The following is a 19003-nucleotide window of genomic DNA, read 5'->3' as shown; positions in this document are numbered from 1 at the left end:
GCAGGATATAAATAAAAATTTATTATTATTATTTAATAATTTAAATAATTTAATAATTTAAATTTAAATAATAATTTAATAATTTAAATTTAAATAATAATTTAATAATTTAAATAATTATTAATTTATAATTTAAATTTAAATAATTTAATTTATTATTATTATTATTATTATTATTATTATTATTATTATTACTGGCATTGCTGCTCAAATTGTGTGCCTGTGGTGTGGTCTTGTGATCAGTTCTTTGGGCTGGGGCTTACCTGCCCCCTCCCTGTATTTCCCAGCAAAGGAAAGGGGGCTTCTGCCGTGGGCTAAGGGAGGCCCGGCTGGCTTGCTACAGAGGAGGTGGAAGGGAGGTTCTGCTGATATGGCCCCTGGACAGAACAGGAAGCGCTGCTTGCAGAATCCAGAATCTGCAGGGACACTGAGCAGTCTCTGTTCCTGTGCAGAAAGCGTGGGGAAGGCCCCTCCCCCCGAACCTGGGGGCCACATTTTCTCCTGGGTGACCTTAGGGGGCCACTTGTCAGTGTTGGGCAGTGCGATTTGCCAAACACCACCTTCGGATACTTGGCTACTTTCCCTACTTCCCCCTCTCCATCCTCCAGGCAAGGCGAACGAATTCCAGCCCTCTGGACAAACTACGTTTCCAAGAAGAGCTCAGAAAAAAATGGAAGGAGAGTGCGAATCAGGGCTGGCGAGGGGGCGGTGGCATAGCTGTCAAATTACAGATCTGAAAATAAGGGACCAGCAGCCTCGAAAATAAGGGACCAGCAGCCAAAATAAGGGATTTTCCGAACACAGATATGTTCAACTTCTGAGCCAAGGGCAGAAAGCCCAGCCAGCAGCCAAACGAAGCCTCAAGCGGTGGTTCCCACAGCGCAGCAACCCGGCAAAGGGGATGCAGCAAGGAAAAGCACCGTCCCCTCTCCGCTGGGAAGCGCTGAGCAAAGGCGAGTCCCCAGGCAACGCAGCCGATTTGATCAGCACAAGGCATGCAAGCTCCACCCCCCAGTCATTCTTAGACTCCTTATTGGGTGAGCAACACAGCCAAGCAACACAGCTGGAGCCCCCCTCCTCCCTGGCCAGCAGAGAGGGAGGGAGAGGAGCTGCTTCCTTTGAAACCCGGGAAATTTAAGGGACATCATCAATAAGGGACAGCAGCGGGACACGGCGCTGGGATAAGGGACTTTCCTGCCAAATAAGGGACGGTTGACAGCTATGGGTGGTGGTGCCTGGGGGGAGCTTCCTGGGCCAGGTAGAGAGGTCTGGAGGGCCACATTTGCCCCAGACTGTAAACGTGTGGTTGGAAGCCGCTTTGAGAGCTATAAATTAGGAGAGACATCATGGATGATAGTGGAAAGATGCAATGGAAACTGCCAGAACGGGGCATGGAAGGAGAAAAAGGGCGAAAGCAGAAATCCACAAATGCCATAGCATCACCAACGGAAGGGAAAGGGGGTTGGGGAGCAGAGCAAAAGGGTCACCCTGACAAGAAAGAGTCCGTACTTACGTATTCTGCAGTGTCATCGGTTTCCCACTGAGCAAAAGAGGGTATGCGGTTAAGGACAGAAAGAGGAAAGAGAAACGTGTAAGACAGACAGAGAGAGAGAAAGTTTGCAGAGGAGCAGTTCGGAAGCAAAACAGCCTGCTTCTCGGAAGCCCGTGAAGAGGGGGAGGTCCAAGGAGGGATGAGGTTAGTAGGATGCGCTACTTGGGGGGTTGGACTAGATGACCTTTGGGCTCCCCCCAACTAGAATTTTATGATTCTTTCAGATAGCAGTGGCAGAGCTTTGAAAAGGCAGCATCTGCAGTGGCGCCAACTGGGGCGAAAACAACAACACTTTTCGGAGAGTGGAACATTTTCAAGGTGAAAGGTTTGTTTTCGGGGGGTGGGGGGAATGTCGCTCAGTGGTTAGAGCTCCTGTTTGCATGCAGTCCCTGCCTGAAACCCTAGACAGCTGGTGCTAGTCAGAGTGGGCGATGGTGAGCCAAATGGACCAGCGGTTCAGAAGCCAATTTATACTTGATGCAGGCAGAGCTCAGCTGCAGTGCATATTGCCTTGCATTCGGAAGCTCCCAGATTTAACCACCAACATATTTAAAAGGTAAAGGGACCCCCGGCCGTTAGGTCCAGTCGTGACCGACTCTGGGGTTGTGGCGCTCATCTCGCTTTATTGGCCGAGGGAGCCGGCGTACACCTTCTGGGTCATGTGGCCAGCAGGACTAAGCCTCTTCTGGTGAACCAGAGCAGCGCACGGAAACGCCATTTACCTTCCCGCCGGAGTGGTACCTATTTATCTACTTGCACTTTGACGTGCTTTCGAACTGCTAGGTTGGCAGGAGCAGGGACCGAGCAACGAGAGCTCACCCCGTCATGGGGATTCAAACCGCCAACCTTCTGATCGGCAAACCCTAGGCTCTGTGGTTTAACCCACAGCGCCACCCGTGTCCCTCCAACATATTTAGGAAGAGCTTTTTCCCCTCTTACCGAAGCAATTCAACGCGATCACAGTAAATAATCAGATACGTAATGTTAAAAGCAATATGAAACAGAGCATATCAACATCTGAAACAGATTCATTTTTTCCCCCTTTTGAAAGGCAGGATTAAAACATCCGCCCACTAGCAAGAGGCTGCAGATAATAACTAAGAGCCGAAGTGTGGTGGGGAAAATGCTTTCGCCTTGTTGACTAAAAGCAGATAATGATGTCGACAGGTGAGCCTCTCTGGGGAGAGTGTTTCACGAGCAGGGACCCACCACTGAAAAGGCCTGTTCTCATGTTGCCACGCTCCAGAGCAGCCTTTCTCAACCTGTGGGTCCCCAGATGTTGTTGGACTACAACTCCCATCACCCCTAGCTAGCAAGGCCAGAGCTCAGGGATGATGGGAGTTGTAGTCCAACAACATCGGGGGACCCACAGGTTGAGAACCGCTGCTCTAGAGCTCCCTTGGAAGGGACGCAAAGATAAGAGCCTCAGAGGACAATTTCAGGGTCCAGGTTGGTTCATAAGGAGAGAGGCGGTCCTGGAGATATACTATAATAATAATGATAATAATTTATTATTTATACCCTGCCCATCTGGCTGGGTTTCCCCAGGTGCTCTGGGCGGCTTCCAAAAAAATATTAAAATACCGTCAAACATTAAAAGCTTCCCTAAACAGGGCTGCCTTCAGATGTCTTCTAAAAGTCTGGGAGTTGTTGTTCTTTTAGACATCTGGTGGGAGAGTGTTCCACGGGGCGGGTGCCACCACCGAGAAGGCCCTCTGCCAGGTTCCCTGTAACTTGGCTTCTCGCAGCGAGGGAACCGCCAGAAGGCCCTCGGTGCTGGTACTGGGGTCCTGAGCTGAATAAGGCTTTGTAGGTCAAATCCAACACTGGATTGGACAAGGAAACTAATTGGTAGTCAGTGCAGCAGCAATGTCTAGGTAACACGATGACCATGTACATACGCAATAGACAATCTTTTATAGAATTCCTTAAAACCATAACAAGTCCAAAATGAAATCTTTAGTCTCAAAGTCTCTGAAAATCCTTAAATGAAGCGAGGTACCCGACTTTGTACGATGAAAGTCAAGCTGTGAAGCTTTGTGTATTCAGCAAATACGATGTCCAACACTGAACAGTGATTCCGGATATTGACTACTGTTTCCTAGAATTCTTCGTCAGCGTGGTGGGAGGATATAGAATTGCTTCATAAACCCACCTTATTTCGAATGAATGTATGTAAATGAAAATAGTCGCTACGTTATTACACAAGCACTGTTCCACAGCAGTTGATATTTTCATTTACATACATTCATTCAAAATAAGATGGGTTTATGAAGGACTTGTTATGGTTTGAAGGAATTCTGTAACAGATTGTCTATTGCGTATGTACATGGTCATCGTGTTGCCTAGACATTGCTGACGTTCTCTTTGCAACACAGGGGTTTATTCAGTCCAGGGGTCAGCCAGGACTTGGTGTTATGCGCCCAGGCTCTGAACCATCTTCAAGGGCAGCCCCACACTTAGCACCTTGCAGTAGCCTAACCCAGACGTCAGCAGAGTGCCCAGAGAATGGATGTTAGACTATCGCAGATCATTACCTGCGCATCAGCCAGCATCACGTCTTTGATCTGGGGTAGACCGCTGGCTTCCCCGTTCTCCATTCGGATGTAGTGTACTTGGTAGCCGCGAATCTGCCCGTGTTGGCGGTTCTGGAGTGGCGAGCGCCAGGATACTTGGATGGCGGTCGAATTCAGAACCTCCACTTCCACTTTGCGTGGCGGGGCACTGGGCACTGGAAGAGAGGAAAAGGAAGGAGCCAGAGGAACAGAGAGAGAGAGAGAGAGAGAGAGAGAGAGAGAGAGAGAGAGAGAAGGTGCATGTTTCAGCTTTAACACAGGAAATTCACATGAAGCTCAAATCATCCAGGGTTCAAAGGACCTGAGATAGGCTTCTTTGCCATTCAGCCCAATTTTATTTTCCACGCAAACACAGCGGTTCAGGAGTGTCAGTTCCCAAAGGTGTAGGAGTGAGCCTTGTGAGTGAGTCGCAACCTTTCCCTTATATCTAAAGACAGTAGTCCTCATGGTTCTCAAAGCTTGGGCCTCCAGCAGTTGTTGGGACTACCACTATCCCCGACCCCTGGTCCTGCTACGTAGTGCCACGGGCTGCCTGGGTGCAAAGGAGTGGTGGGAGGCACCAGTTGGGGAACCCCCAAGGGACGAAGGCTCAGAGCCCGGAAGATTGGCAGGAGGAGGAGGTGTTGGCAGCTGGAGAAGCAACAGGCTTTAGTGAGCAGGAAGAGGCCGTGGCAGAGAGCAGTCCAGACTCAGCGTAGGGGGACCAGGAGACAGACATGAGGCAGGCTCCTTCCTGCTGTGACCAGCTACCCTCTCCACTGGTCTCCCAAAACCAGAAGAGGCACGAAAAGGGTGGAGCAGGGATAAATGAGGTGGAGAAGTCTCAGATTGCTGGGGAAGGACCTGAAGGCAGTGGTGGAGCTTCATGCTCCGGCACCGGGGGGGTGGAGAGCAGGCGGGGGGCAGCTGCGATTGCACCCCACCGGGATCGCGCTGCTGGGGGCGCTGCGTGCCCCCGCACCCCTCTTCCTCTGCCAGTGCCCGAAGGAGAGACTGCGGGCGGGCAGGGACCTTCAGTCCTAGCAACCGCCTCATAGGGGCTGGGTCTTGCCAGGACGAGTTGCTTTGCTCACTAGGCCTGGCTTCCAGGCCAACCTCGTTTCCTTGAATATAGAGTTCACTGACACCAGGTGACCTGCTCCTGACTAGCTCCTGGCAGCTAGGGGTGATGGGAGTTGTAGTCCAAAAGCAGCTGGGGACCCACGTTTAAGAAACAGTGGTCTACAATGAGTGGCCATTGGCTCATGTAAAGGTAAAGGGACCCCTGACCATTAGGTCCAGTCGTGGCCGACTCTGGGGTTGCGGCGCTCATCTCGCTTTATTGGCCGAGGGAGCCGGCATACAGCTTTCGGGTCATGTGGCCAGCATGACGAAGCCACTTCTGGCGAACCAGAGCAGTGCATGGAAACGCTGTTTACTTTCCCGCTGGAGTGGTACCTATTTATCTACTTGCACTTTGACATGCTTTCGAACTGCTAGGTTGGCAGGAGCAGGGAACGAGCAATGGGAGCTCACCCTGTCGCGGGGATTTGAACCGCTAACCTTCTGATCGGCAAGTCCTAGGCTCTGTGGTTTAACCCACAGCGCCACCCGCGTCCTGTTCATGTAGCTCAGTGCTATGATGACTAACGCTGGCTCTCCAAGGGCCGGTCACAGCCTAACCTGGAGCTGCCATGGTTGCTGAGAAACAAAAGCAGAATTTAAGCTAGGATACTATTTCGGCCACCCAGAATCCTTGGTGAGTCAGTTAATCCCACTCTGCAAAGCAGCGGTTCTGGGTTCAAGGTGTGGCAGCTGTCAATATGGAAGAGGGAGCAAGCTTCCTTTTCTCCTGCTCTGGAGGAGGGTAGGACTCGAACCCACAGCTTCAAGTTACAAGAAAGGAGATTCTGACTAAACATGATGAAGAGCTTTCTGACAGCAAGAGCTGTTTGACAGCGGAAGGGACTCCCTTGGAAGGTGGTAGACTCTCCTTCCTTGGAAGTTTTTAGGTAGAGACAGGATGACCTTCTGTCATGGATGATTTAGTTGAGATTCCTGCATTGCAGGGGGTTGGACTAGACGTCCTTTGAGATCCCTTCCAACTCTACTACTCTATGATAGGTTATGTAGGAAGACTCAAGGACAATCAAATAAACATTTAAATACTTCAGTGTAATATAATAATAATAATGAATTTTTATTTATACTCCGCCCTTCCCGGTTCAAAAACCGGGCTCAGGGCGGCTAACAACAAATTTAAAACACTTCATTATAAAAGCAGCATAAAATACAGTATAAAAAGCATGAATAACAATAAAATTCAAAAATCAATTTGGGGGAAATAATATAGTACAGCATCAATTTTTAAAATTTATTTTCAGACTATGGATAGATTATCTTTTCAAAATCAAGCACTAGTAGGCATTGTTGGTTTTTATTTTTAAATGTGTTTCTTGTGAATTAAAAAAATCTGGTGTGGCGCAAGCCTTTTTTAAAAATTTTTTTGGAAGTGTGGCCTAGGGGAAAAAGTTTGAGAACTGTTGCTATAAAGCATTGTTCTTCTTCTTATTAAATTTGTTACCCCCACCAGAAGTGGAATGTCCCAGGGCGGGCTGCAACAATTGAAAATTCAGAATTAAAAACAGTTTAAAAACGGACGGCAGCCACATGGAGAGTGGGGCAGGGTTGCTAGAACCGCAGAACCGGAGAGCTGGGAGGGGGCCAAGGGTCATTTAGACCAACCCCCCCAAAACGCGGAAATCACAGGTAGGGGTGTTCCCTCAAAACACTCGTCCCAGGAATCAAAACTTCAGCATTTGCCAAACTTCGGAACAACTTCAGCATTTGCCAAAAGCCAATTGTGCTGCAAAGAGCGGCGCGTGGCGACGAAGCCAGATCCACTCAAATCCCTCAGTCCCCTGCTTCAGGTTCTGCCTGCCTTTCTGCGGAACCGCAGAATCGTCGATTTGGAAGGGAACCCCAAAGGCCATCTAGTCCAACCCCCTGCAGCCAGGCACAGTCAACAAAGGGAATTATTTTTGCCGAGGGACAGCCCCCCGCCCCCCCGGACACTGCGCTGACGGACTAAAACGCCACAATGTGGAGATAAAAGAATATCTCAAACAAAGCAGCGATATGGTCCTTAAATCCTAACACAGGTCTCTCTCTCTCTTTTTAAAATTGTTCCAGAAGTTCCTGCGCTGTAATTGGTTTATCTTACTATATTACAGACATGGCTTCGGGTGCTCCGTCTTTGGCAGAGAGTGGGATATTTACGGCCCTCTAAAACAAAGAAAGTGCCACTAGGAATTAATTAAGGGCTTATCGAACGCCCAACCCACGGTGGGAGAAAGGCAGGGAGGGAGAGGCTGCCTGTTGCACCTCTGGGCGAGTGCTCCGGGACCCCCTCTTTCCAATACATTTCCACTCGGGAGCAGGGAGGTCCCCCTGCCAGGGTGAGACCAGATGCACGTGCACATCGTGGAATTATTCTACGAGACTTGTGTCTCTGCATGAGTCCCTGCTCCGGGCTAATCTCGTGCAGAAATAAAGGGGGGGAGGTGCTTCGGATGGAGCTAAGCCCTCAATCACACACCACTGGAAAGTAGATTTTTATTTTTACAGGGGAGCAAGTGTGACATATGCACCTGTCCCGTAAGGGGATCGGACCTGCAGCCTTAGCTGTTATCACCACCGTGGTCTCACCAACTGTTTGTCTATTGCCTGCCCTTCACCTTAAGGTCCCAGGGCAGGTTACAACGTTAAAACACAACATTACAAAGCAGCTTAAAGTGAATTACAATGAGAAGAGAGTAAGTTGGGGCCCAAAAGCCAGTAAGCACGTCTTCAGCATTCTCTGCATGCTCTACAATGAAGGTGCCAGGTGCACCTCTGAATGCAGCGAGTTCCACGGCTAGCTTAGGGGCTGCCACGGAGAAGGCCCCGTCCCCCTGGGCTGCCACTCTAAGGAACAACCATGAGCCCCCTCCCCACTGTTGATCTCAGCACCTGAGAGGCTACGTGGCGGCCTTTCAGATATTTTATTTTATTTTATTTTATTTTATTTTATTTTATTTTATTTTATTTTATTTTATTTTATTTTATTTTATTTTATTTTATTTTATTTTATTTTATTTTATTTTATTTTATTTTATTTTAGTGTTCTGTTGGAAGCCGCCCAGAGTGGCTGGGGAAACCCAGCCAGGTGGGCAGGGTATAAATAAATTATTATTATTATTATTATTATTATTATTATTATTATTATTTGCGGCCCAAGTCGTTGAGGCCTTTAAAGACCAACACGAACACCTCAAACTGGGCTTGGAAATAAACCGGCATGTTTTAAAAAGCGAACTACGCATATGAATTTGCAACCCAACAGGGTTGCCCCAGCCACTCTGGGAAGCTGCTTTTCCGACTGACGTTTCCGGCTCGCCTTCAAGGGCGGCCCCCTGTAGAGCGGATTGCGGTAGCCCAGCCTGGAAGTTACCAGGAAGAGCGATGGAGAGTGCATAGGTTTTGGAAACCCTGCCTTAAAAGGCTCCTTATAGCTCTGTTTGGGACACCCTGCCCAGGGCTGTCTTAAGCAAATGCAGCGCCGCAGGTGCAAAGATCTGCCTGGCGGACCCCCCTCCAGGTTGCCCAGTCCCAGGCGCACAGGAGCGCGGCCACCTCAGCGTCTCGCTGACTCAGTTGCCCCTGAACTTGCGGCGCAGAGCCTGCTGCGGCACTCCGACTGACGGCAATTTGGAAACAGTGGCTCGTGTTCTCCTGTCCTGTCCCCTTTATAAAGATCTGAGGAATGAGATCATCACCCCACTCTTACTTGCCATCCCAGGCCACCCATCAGTGGCCACGTTGTTCTTTCTTTGTGCATTTTAACTGTGTTAATGTTGTATTTTAATCTTGTTTTTAAGTTGTATTCATTCAACTCGTTTTTATTATTGGTTGTTAGCAGCCCTGAGCCCGGCCTTGGCTGGGGAGGGCGGGGTATAAATAATAATAATAATAATAATAATAATAATAATAATAATAATAATAATAATAATAATTATCAGATCAAAATGATCAGACAACAGCAAAGGTTGCTAGGTTTATCGAGGGTGCAATGAGATTAAGGGCCACTATCTGAACGATAATCTTGGTCATTTGAATGCCCTTCTTACCCAATGTTGTCTTTTAAATTGTATACAGTGGTGCCCCGCAAGACGAATGCCTCGCAAGACGGAAAACTCGCTAGACGAAAGAGTTTTCCGTTTTGGAGGTGCTTCGCAAAACGAATTTCCTATGGGCTTGCTTCGCAAGACGACAATGTCTTGTGAGTTCCTGCTGGTTTTTCCCCCTTTCCCACCCCTTTTTCTAAGCCGCTAAGCCGCTTATCAGCTGATCCGATCAGCAGATAAGCCGCTAAAAGCCGCTAATAGCGCTAATCCGCTAATCCGTCAATGGGCTTGCTTCGCAAGACGAAAAAACCGCTAGACGAAGAGAATCACAGAACGGGTTCTTCTCGTCTTGCGAGGCACCACTGTATACATTGCTTGTTTTATGTTGCTATGGCCGTTGGCTAATGCAAATAAAGTTTATCTATCTATCTATTCCGGGCCCCGGACTCTTGGCCTGGCGCCCGGGTGCCCTGCACCCTTTGCGCCTATGGGTAAGACGCCCTGCCCTCCCTCCTTGCCCCACCCAATATCTCTGGCCTAACTCTCCAGGAGGCTCAACAGAGAAGCAGAGGAACCAATTACCGTCTTCGTCGGTGCGGACGATGACCGGTGAGCTTTCTGGCCCGGGTCCCACCATCGTGTGCGCCACCACAGTGATCCGGTATTCGGTCCACTTCTCCAGCGATTCCAGGAGGATCTGATTGGTGCTTGCGTGAATGTTGGTCACCTCTCTCGGCTCCGTGTCCTCTGAGTCCAGGGCTCGGTAGCGAACGCTATATCCGTTCAAGACGCCATTTTGGCTCTCGGCTGGAGGGGGCCGCCAACTTACCAGAATGGCCGTGGATCTGGTGCTGACACATTTTACGTCTCGAGGGGGGGCGGACGGTTCTGTTGTTGGGTGGGAGGAGGGAGGAAGGGAGCAGTAGGGGAAGTTCGGGGCGGGGTGGGGGCGTCGGGGGAAGAAGGAAGGGGAGAGGTATTGGGGACAGCGGGAGGGGGGGTCGGGTCGGGAAAACAACAAAAGATGGGGAAGGGGGGAAAAGAAAAACAGGAAAAATGATAACAAAAAAATCTAAAACGAAACGTACGAAAATTTGGCTTAGGAGGACAAAATTTAAAAGGGGGGAGAAATTAAAAAAAAGAAAAGAAACGGGCTTCTGCTCCCTTTAAATAAATAAATAAAAACAAACCAAAACGAACAAAGCCAAAATTGCAACAGAAACAAAGCCAGGGAGGGTCTTGCAATGCGAATCGTACAAAGCAAAATAAGTGACTTGCACAGATAGGCAAAGGTCTCTTCTCAACTGCTTGCAAGGCCACTACAGATTTAACTCCAGCCTGTTCCTTCGGAACAGAATCTATCTAGGGCCAAATTTGCACTGTGTGCTTCTAGTGCTGCGACGCCACTTCGATTACCCAAAGATTCCTGGGATCTGCAATTGGTTCAGGGTGCTGTGAGTTCTTAGGACAGCCGTAGGCAGACTCTGGCCCTCCAGATGTTTGGGACTGCAATTCCCATCATCCCTAGCTAACAGGACCAGTGGTCAGGGATGATGGGAATTGTAGTCCCAAAAATCTGGAGGTCAGGAGTTTGCCTAGGAACTCGCAGCACCCTGAACCAATTACAGATCCCAGGATTCTTTGAGGGGAAAGCCCTGTTTAAAGCGGCAGCACAGAGCTTTACGGTGTGAATGTGGCCAAGCTCAACAGTCAGAATTGCTCATCTACGTGGATTTGGGAGATGGGGAGATAGGAAGAGATCGTGCCCATTTTTAAAAGGAAAAACCTACGTAGGTGGTGGATCCTGCTGCGATTCTCTGCAGTGCTTCCACAAAAGCAGCAAGGGGAAATTTCTCTCGGTTCTCCCTGGTCCAAAGGATTGGACACGTCCCCCAGTTCTTCACACGGGGAAGAGAAACTTCCGCAGGTGCCGGAGGCCAGCAGAAAAGTGAAGCAAGGAAACGGGTCGTTTCTGCTGCACAAAATGGGCAGACAGATCCTTCCTCAGACAGATCCTTTGACCAAGGAAGGCCATCAAGATCCACTTGACTATTAAGCAGTCCAGTCTGCTGCTACACATTTCAGCAGGCGGTGCTGCTTACTCCCGAGTAGCTCTGCTGCTTTGGGGGGAAGACCTGGCCTTTATCTGCAAAAGACTATTTGGAGGCCGCAGCAAGGAGGGCAACTTTTTCTTCCCCGCTTCCCGGCTGCCAATTCCCCCCCCCAGGGAAGAACTGCAAAGGGGGTCCCTCCAACTGGGTGCTGCTGCACAGAAGCATAGCAAGCTGCTTTGCGTCTCTGCAACATCTGGCGCAGGACGGACTACACTGACTGGCAGAAGCTCTGCCCGATTTCAGGCAGGCAGCGTTCCCAGTCCTAACTGGAGATGATGGGCGCTGTACCTGGGAACTTCAGCATGCAAAGACTGCGCTCTACCACGGAACTGCGGTCCTCCTGTAAGTGTAAGGTTCTAGTCCAGGGGTCTGCAACCTAAGGCCCGTGGGCCAGAAGCGGCCCACGAGCCGCCCCCAAACCGAGCTGTGCTGCACTAAACCGGTGCAGGGGAGTCGCTTCCGCAGCGCTGAAAACTGCGTCTGCACAGATGTTGAAAATCACAGGATCCGGCCCACAGAGGGATCACTGAGGGACCGATCCGGCCCAGGCAAGATAAACCTTGCTGACCCTTGTTCTAGTTCTCATGGTTCTGAGTGGAGCTGGCATTTACAGGAAACTGCCTTAAAGTAAGTCAGTTCATTGTCCCATTGGGCTCTCTAAAGTGGTGGCTAGCACTGCAGGAGCTGTCCCGAAGTTCCAGGAATTGGACATTCTCAGCCCTGCCAACAGATGCCAGATGCCTGACCCCGGGACCTTGTGCATGCAAAACAGATGCTCTGTCGCTGACCTACGCCGGTCCTCAGCCCCCCTTCCTCTTGCTGAACACCTGCTCAAAGGGGGTTTGGAGGGCTCGCTGCAACCGAGCAAGCAATTCCTTCCAGGTCTGATATGCAAACGAAGTTAAAGTCCCCCAGTTGCCAAAGAGCTGCAATGCTCACGGCGTAAAGATTTGCTGGAAGAAGGAGGGAGTCTTTCTGAAAGACAGCTCTCTTCACGCTGGGGTTACGGTCCTAATTTTGCATGGCAATTTTGCATTTTCTTCTTTCTTTCCCCCAATTAGGAGGGTCTTCCTGGAGCAACAGAAGGGTTATAGCCAACTAAGCTCTACTCGCGAGCAGACCCACCAAAATGAACAGGCCTAAGTAAATTGCATCCATTAATTTCAATGGGTCACCTCTGACTTACGTTGGAGAGGTCTACTCTGAAAATGAGTACACACACACAGTGTCAATCAGTTATCACTTGTGATGAATTTCTGGATCCATCCTTCTGATTTTGCTCTCCTTCTAAATTTATGCCCCAAATCTCCCAGCTCAGGTGGGAATACAGCGGTTGGGTTGCTGAAATAACAGCTGGAACCAGGGCTTCAATGAATACTGAGGTCAGGCAAAACTAAACGGAAAGTTGGCTGTGCTACACACTCATCCACTGCGCTTTGTTACAAAGCTGCTTTCGAGATACAGAGAGAGTTGAGCTCGGAATTCGGAGACGATATTTTCATCTTCTCCACCCCCCAAATTCTGGCACTGCTACAGCTTGTGATCTTAACTGCCCCATTCTTCCCCTTGAGTGTAGGGTTGATTTCCCCACCCCAATACAAAAATAAATAAAACAACGCTTCCATTAATTCGGATGAGACATTTTTTTGGTACTGCAAACCTGCAGAGCTCCAGATCGGGACCACGGCGGGGCGGAGGGAGAGGGGCAAAGTTTTCCTACTTTGCAAATCGGGGTTGCAATCCAAATGGAGGTTTCTTAAATTAGCCAAGGGGTGGGTGCACCTGTAACTAAGTACAGTCATACCTCAGGTTACAGACGCTTCAGGTTGCGTTTTTTTGGGTTGCGGACTGCTGAAACCCGGAAGTACCGGAACGGGTTATTTCTGGGTTTCGGCGGTCGCGCATGCATCCCGCACAGATCACGTTCGTAACCCGAGTGTCCGCTGTACGCTATTAAGGTCACAAGCAGCCTAGGCTAGCTGTCTTTTATCAACCAACTTTAGATAGAGGCCACGGGGTTCCTCTTGTAACTGTGAGGTTTGGGGAGGTGCATTTTGGGGCCTCATCTCTCTTCTTCCCCCCACCCTCGCAAGCTTCCACAGACCTTCACAGCATAGTGGGCACACCCAGGCCTTAGAGCCTTTTTACTAGAGCACCGCTTTGTGAGTAATCAAGTCCAAGCAACTTGCTAAACAGCCCATCAGCAACCCCTGGATTAATGTTCTTCCAACACAGCAGACATTCAAAAGAAAGCAGGGGGTGGCGTAGGGGATGGGAGACGGTACTAAAAAGCAAACGGCAAGCTTGGGGCAGCAACGGAAAATTAGTAACGAAAGCAAGTCGCTGCATTAAAGGGGGGGACAAATTCAAAAGAAGGGAAATAATGATTGTAACAAAATAAAATAATAATAATAATAATCTCTCTAGTTATACAAAAAAAGTATAAATCAAGTACTTCCAGAGTCCTCGTAGTCTGTTTTACCTACCTTCCGCGCATCGGCTAACTTTATAAGACTTTCTTACGAGAGTGCTAGGGTCGCATGGTGCGGCGGAGGCCAGACCTCACTCCTGGTGGGTTTCTAAGGCATTCCTCCAATGCTCTGCCTCCTCAAAAGAACGAGACGCTAACTCACTTGATGCCCCCACCATCTGGGCCTTTCTCAAAGACAGCCCTCGTCAGCAGGGGGACGGTGCCGTCGCATGGCAGGAGACTCTCCCGTCCTGACCAAGAGATGTCGGGATTCGAACTCAGGGCTTTATGCGTCCTCTTCAGAACAGTTTCCGTTTCCTCCTCGGCCTCTTGGTTTTGCACTGCAGCGATAAATGCAGATCTCTGCGTGTCACCTTTCGGCTAGGTCGACTATTTTCTGTGGCAGGGGCGCGGGCAAATGGTTTGGAGAGCTCCAACGCATTATTCTGGAGCGACTCCGAGTTGTGTTTTCCTTTCTGCAGGGCAGAACTGGCGTCCTGTTGTCTTTAAACCGAAGCACCTACCGTATTTTTCGCTCTATAGGATGCACCGGACCATAGGACGGGGAGAACAGGGGAAAAAAAAATCTCCCCCTTCCATTTCTCCTCCCGCTTCGCTGAAGGGGTGCTGCACAGAGAGGGAAAACTGTGCAGCGCCTCTCCAGCAAAGTGAAGCCTGGAGAGCGAGAGGGATCGGTGTGCACCGACCCCTCTCGCTCTCCAGGCTTCAAGCGGCTATCCCCAAGCCTTCAGAGTGCAGCGGGAACTCCTGCTGCGCTCCGAACGGTTGCGGATAGCTGCCTGAAGCCCCCAGAGCGAGGCCTTAGAAGCCTCCGCAGAGTAGCGGGGTGAAGGCACCCCGCTGCCCTGCTGAGGCTTTGCGCAGCTAACCCCAAGCTAGAACCGCGAGACGGAGCGCTGCGCAGCGCTCCCTCTCCCTGTTTTGGCTTTGGGCTTAGCCGCTCAGCCTGCATTCGCTCCACAGGACGCACACACATTTCCCCTTAATTTTTGGAGGGGAAAAGGTGCGTCCTATAGAGCGAAAAATACGGTAAATTGCTTAGCTTCGGAATATGCAGAATAACTCATCCTTCGTGTTTTCCCTGTGCCTTTTCTCCAGCGAACCTGGGAGCTCACCCGCAGCGCCCAACTCACCCGCCTTTTGCTCTGATCAGGGAGAAGACTTCTTCTCAATGCCTAAAAGCGGCTGCCCTCGCGTGCCGACTCTGGCTCTTTCAACTGCCTGTAACCATGGGACGGTTCTTCAGCTAAAACTTTCCAGAAACCCACTGCAGAGTCAGATCTGGCCTCACCTACCCAACTTCTTCCCCCCTTTTTTTCCTGTTTGCATTCTGAGCCAAAAAAACCCCCCAGCCAGTACCAAAAAAGAGTAAAGTCCAGGCCCGGTCCAAAATAATGTTTTATAAAAATAAAAGCAGAGTGCAGAGTTTCTTTGGCTGTACTGCTATTCCAGAGGATGGCCCTGATCACTCACCCCTCTAAGAGGTCCGAGAGGAAGACACGGCGTGCGTGTGCATGTGTGAACGCCCGTCCTTCCTTAGAGGGGCAGGGAAACAGGCGAGGAGACAGGGGACTTCTTCCTGTCCGAGCAAAGCAGGGGAGGCAGAAGAACCACAGCTCCTACTTGTCTGGACCGCATCGTCTGCGCAGGAGGACCCCTCGGAGGGGTTTCATGGCCTTTCCATCACAATCCAGCCCAACCTGTGCAAATCCAGGGGTGTCTGTCTGCATGTGTGCGTTGCATGAGAGACAGAGGACGCAGGAGGTTTTGCAGCGATTGGAGCGAGGTCAGAACTTTGGAGAGAGCTCCGAAAAAAAGCCTTCGCCCACCTCCAACTCACTTGTCCTGCGCCTCCTTCCTCCCCCCACCCCCCCGTGGGGTTTCCCGAAGGCCGCCAGGAGTAGGGGAGTGAGCCCAGAGCTGCGTGGAGCGTGGCCGAGAAAGAGAGGGGTGCCGAGCATGCGGGAAAGGTCACAGGTTGGGCTGTATTTGTGAATCCGCTTGAGACCAGCCATTACTCACCTTCTGCGGCTGCTTTCACGCGGCCTTAAAAGATGATTGTCCAGGCCTCAAGAATCGGGCCCCTTCACTGAGTTGCCATGTACCAAATGCAAAGTGGCTTTACTTGTTGTTGTTTGTTTGTTTTTAACCCTTTAGGTACCATAGACTTTGCATACATCTGTTCGATGTCACTGGTTTATTCTATGCGCAGAAAGGGGGGGGTGCAAGCTTGCAACTCTTTTAAGAGTCCTAAATCACAAAGACAACCTTTTCTCCCCTTAAATGTGTTTTCAACAGAGTCAAAAGCTCTGGAGGGGCGGGGCGGGGGCTCTCTCTTCATCCCGCCCTCAGTGTTTCCCTACAAATCTGTCCCGTGCACTTTGCGCGCCCGTGAAAGTCCTCTGAATGGGTTAGCGCTTCCCAAAAATACTGAAAAGAAATTGTTGTTGTTATTATTATTATTTCTAAGGGAACCAATCGCCCAGCAAGAGCAAAGCCCAAATCTGTCACTTTTACTGTTGGGTTAGAAATGGCAACTTATCCTACAATAATCACTGATTTGGTTTCCTTTTTGAAAAAATATTTTTTAGGTCCCTCCCAGCCAATTTTCTTTTCGTTCCACTAGATTTTCCTCCAGGTGTTCTACAGTCTATTGTCTCTGGTACTTGAAGAGTTAAAGGCAGAATTCTTTCGCAAGATCAAAAAATAATACTTTACCTTTAGTTTAATGGATTTTTTTTTAAACAAAAAAAACGGGTTTTTGATGCTCGGGAACGCCACCCTGGCGGAGTAGCACAGAAAATGGTGCAGCGGGATGTGCTGGCATGCGGGGGGAGGATGGTTGGGTGGGGGTAGGGAAAGGAAATATTGCCCAAACCATGCACGCTTGCGTGTGAAAAGCTGAGACGGAGGAGAAGCGCAGGCAGGGGGCGAGGGAAAGAAAAGAGAAGCATGAAATCAGAGAGAGAGAGAGAGAGAGAGAGAAAATAAGAAAAAGGTGTATCCGTATTGAAGCTTTATCCTGGCTTCTCGTACGGCCAGAGGCTTTAGTATCAAACCACAACTCCGGGAAGGTTTTCTTGGAAATCCAGCACAGGCCGGGCGTTTGGTACAGTGGTTTCCAAAGTGGGGGGTGGGATTATCCAGTGGGGTGCGGATTGGCAAGGGGGCAGCAGTAAGGCACCGGAGAATACCAGACTTTGAAAAGCTGGCATCCCTGGATCAAGATATTTGGAGACAACAAAGGTAAAGGGTAAAGGGACCCCTGACAGTTAAGTCCAGTCGCAGACGACTCTGGGGTGCTCATCTCGCTTTACAGGCCGAGGGAGCCGGTGTTTGTCCGCAGGCAGTTTTTCCGGGTCATGTGGCCAGCAGGACTAAGTCGCTTCTGGCAAACCAGAGCAGCGCACGGAAACGCTGTTTACCTTCCCGCCGGAGTGGTACCTATTTATCTACTTGCACTTTGACGTGCTTTCGAACTGCTAGGTTGGCAGGAGCTGGGACCGAGCAACGGGAGCTCACCCCGTCGCGGGGATTCGAACCGCCGACTTTCTGATCGGCAAGCCCAAGAGGCTCAGTGGTTTAGACCACAGCGCCACCCGCATCTTCAAAGGGCTGTCATATGGAAGATGGAGCAAGCTATAGTTTTCTCCAATGGCTTCAAGTTACAGGAAAGGAGAATTCAACTAAACATTAGGAAGAACCTTCTGAAGGTAAGAGCTGTTCGACCGTGGAACGGTCTCTCCCAGGAGGTGGTGGCCTCTCCTTCCTCGGAGGTTTTTAAGCAGAGGTTGGATGGCCACCTTCCATGGATGCTTCAGTTGAGATTCCTGCATTGCAGGGGGTTGGACTAGATGACCGCAGGGTCCCTCCCCCCTCTACAGTTCTACTTTTGCTGAATTAACTGAACAGAATCGTTTCAACTGGATTCCAAATAAATGTGCCTAAATAGCTGCTCCTGGTTTCAATTTTGTTACCTCCCTTTGCGGGTTGTGCAAACAGCTATTCTGAACAATGCTTTCTAATAGGGTAGTGGGGAGCTGGGGATGAATTAGGAACAAATTCAGTTATTGCTGTTCTGCCAGTGGGGCAGAGTGGCGGAACTATGGAGGAAGACAGGGGCTGCATGCAAGGACATTTCACAGAATTGTAGAATTGGATGGGGGCCCCCTGGGGTCATCCAGTCTAACCCCCTGAATTCTTTGGGGGAAGCCATGCACTTTATACATATGGTGGGAAGACAGGTTTGGTATTTCCCCCCTACTCTAGCGTCAGGGCTGGCATTGCTAGCACCTGCCCAAGCCCCTGAACCTAGGAGCTTCTTCAATCAGGGCAGGTGGTATGTGGTCTGGCACTAGTTCCCATCATCCCCAGCCACACTGGGTAGGGCTGATGGGAAACCGAGTCCAAAACATCTGGAGGGCACCACGTTGGGGAAGACTAACCTTGGCGAACCTTACTAAAAAGGAACCACAAGGAAAATGCAATGCACCTTGCTGTGAGCGTCGGGTGACGACACTGGCACTGGCCAATAGGCTGAAAAGCAATCAGTAGCAGCGAATGAATTTGCTTTCGCCTGGGTTAGCCTGAATGATGGAATACCACAGTGTCCATATTTTCAGAGCTCACTCTCTGCACACCAAGGAAGGAAAAAACAAAGAGTTGCAGTTAATGATACTAATTCTCAAGAGTAGACATTGAATCCAATGTTAGCAATGCTCAGAGCAGATCCCATTGATATTCATAGGTCCATCAATGGACCTAAGGTATGATATTCATACCATAAGTTCATTAATAGCAACACTGTCTTAAAAAAAACAAGTCGACGGATAGCTCAGTCAGTAGAGCACGAGATGCTTAATCTCAGGGTTGTGGGTTCGAGTGCCACATTGGGCAAAAGTTTCCTGCCTTGCAGGGGGTTGGGCTAGATGACTCTTGGGGGTCCCTCCCAACTCTGCAATTCTGTGATTCTATGACACTCTTAATTTAACTTAGGCTGCATTCACAGTGCACATTTAAAGCAGTCTAATTCCATTTTAGTAATCCCAATTTAAACAGCCATGGATTCCCCCAAATAATCCCGGGAGAACTGTACAGGTTACGTAAACTTCAGAATGCGTGCGCGG

The 19003-nt window shown here is 49.8% G+C and overlaps 1 protein-coding gene across 12 annotated transcripts in view; it reads right to left on the bottom strand.

The window, feature by feature from the left end:
* Positions 1-19003, bottom strand: part of PTPRS (protein tyrosine phosphatase receptor type S) — a 177220-nt gene that overhangs the window by 58749 nt on the left and 99468 nt on the right. For 4 of the 12 annotated variants that reach the window (XM_083483581.1, XM_083483588.1, XM_083483585.1 and 1 more), the window contains exons 10-12: positions 9855-10160; positions 4090-4283; positions 1514-1540 (exon numbers count right to left, since the gene is read on the bottom strand). The exons of 4 other annotated variants lie outside the window; for them this stretch is intronic. In XM_083483581.1, coding sequence (XP_083339707.1) covers positions 1514-1540; positions 4090-4283; positions 9855-10160 — 527 coding nt within the window. The remainder of the gene's footprint in view (positions 1-1513; positions 1541-4089; positions 4284-9854; positions 10161-19003) is intronic. 4 more of the 12 variants (XM_083483586.1, XM_083483589.1, XM_083483587.1 and 1 more) reach the window with 1 other exon arrangement.

Source organism: Podarcis liolepis (assembly GCF_965112155.1).
Source record: "Podarcis liolepis genome assembly, chromosome: 18".
In the NCBI taxonomy this organism is placed as follows: Eukaryota; Metazoa; Chordata; class Lepidosauria; order Squamata; family Lacertidae; genus Podarcis; species Podarcis liolepis.
The sequence above is the reverse complement of the archived record's forward strand: the minus strand, read 5'-3'. Positions and strand labels throughout refer to the sequence as shown.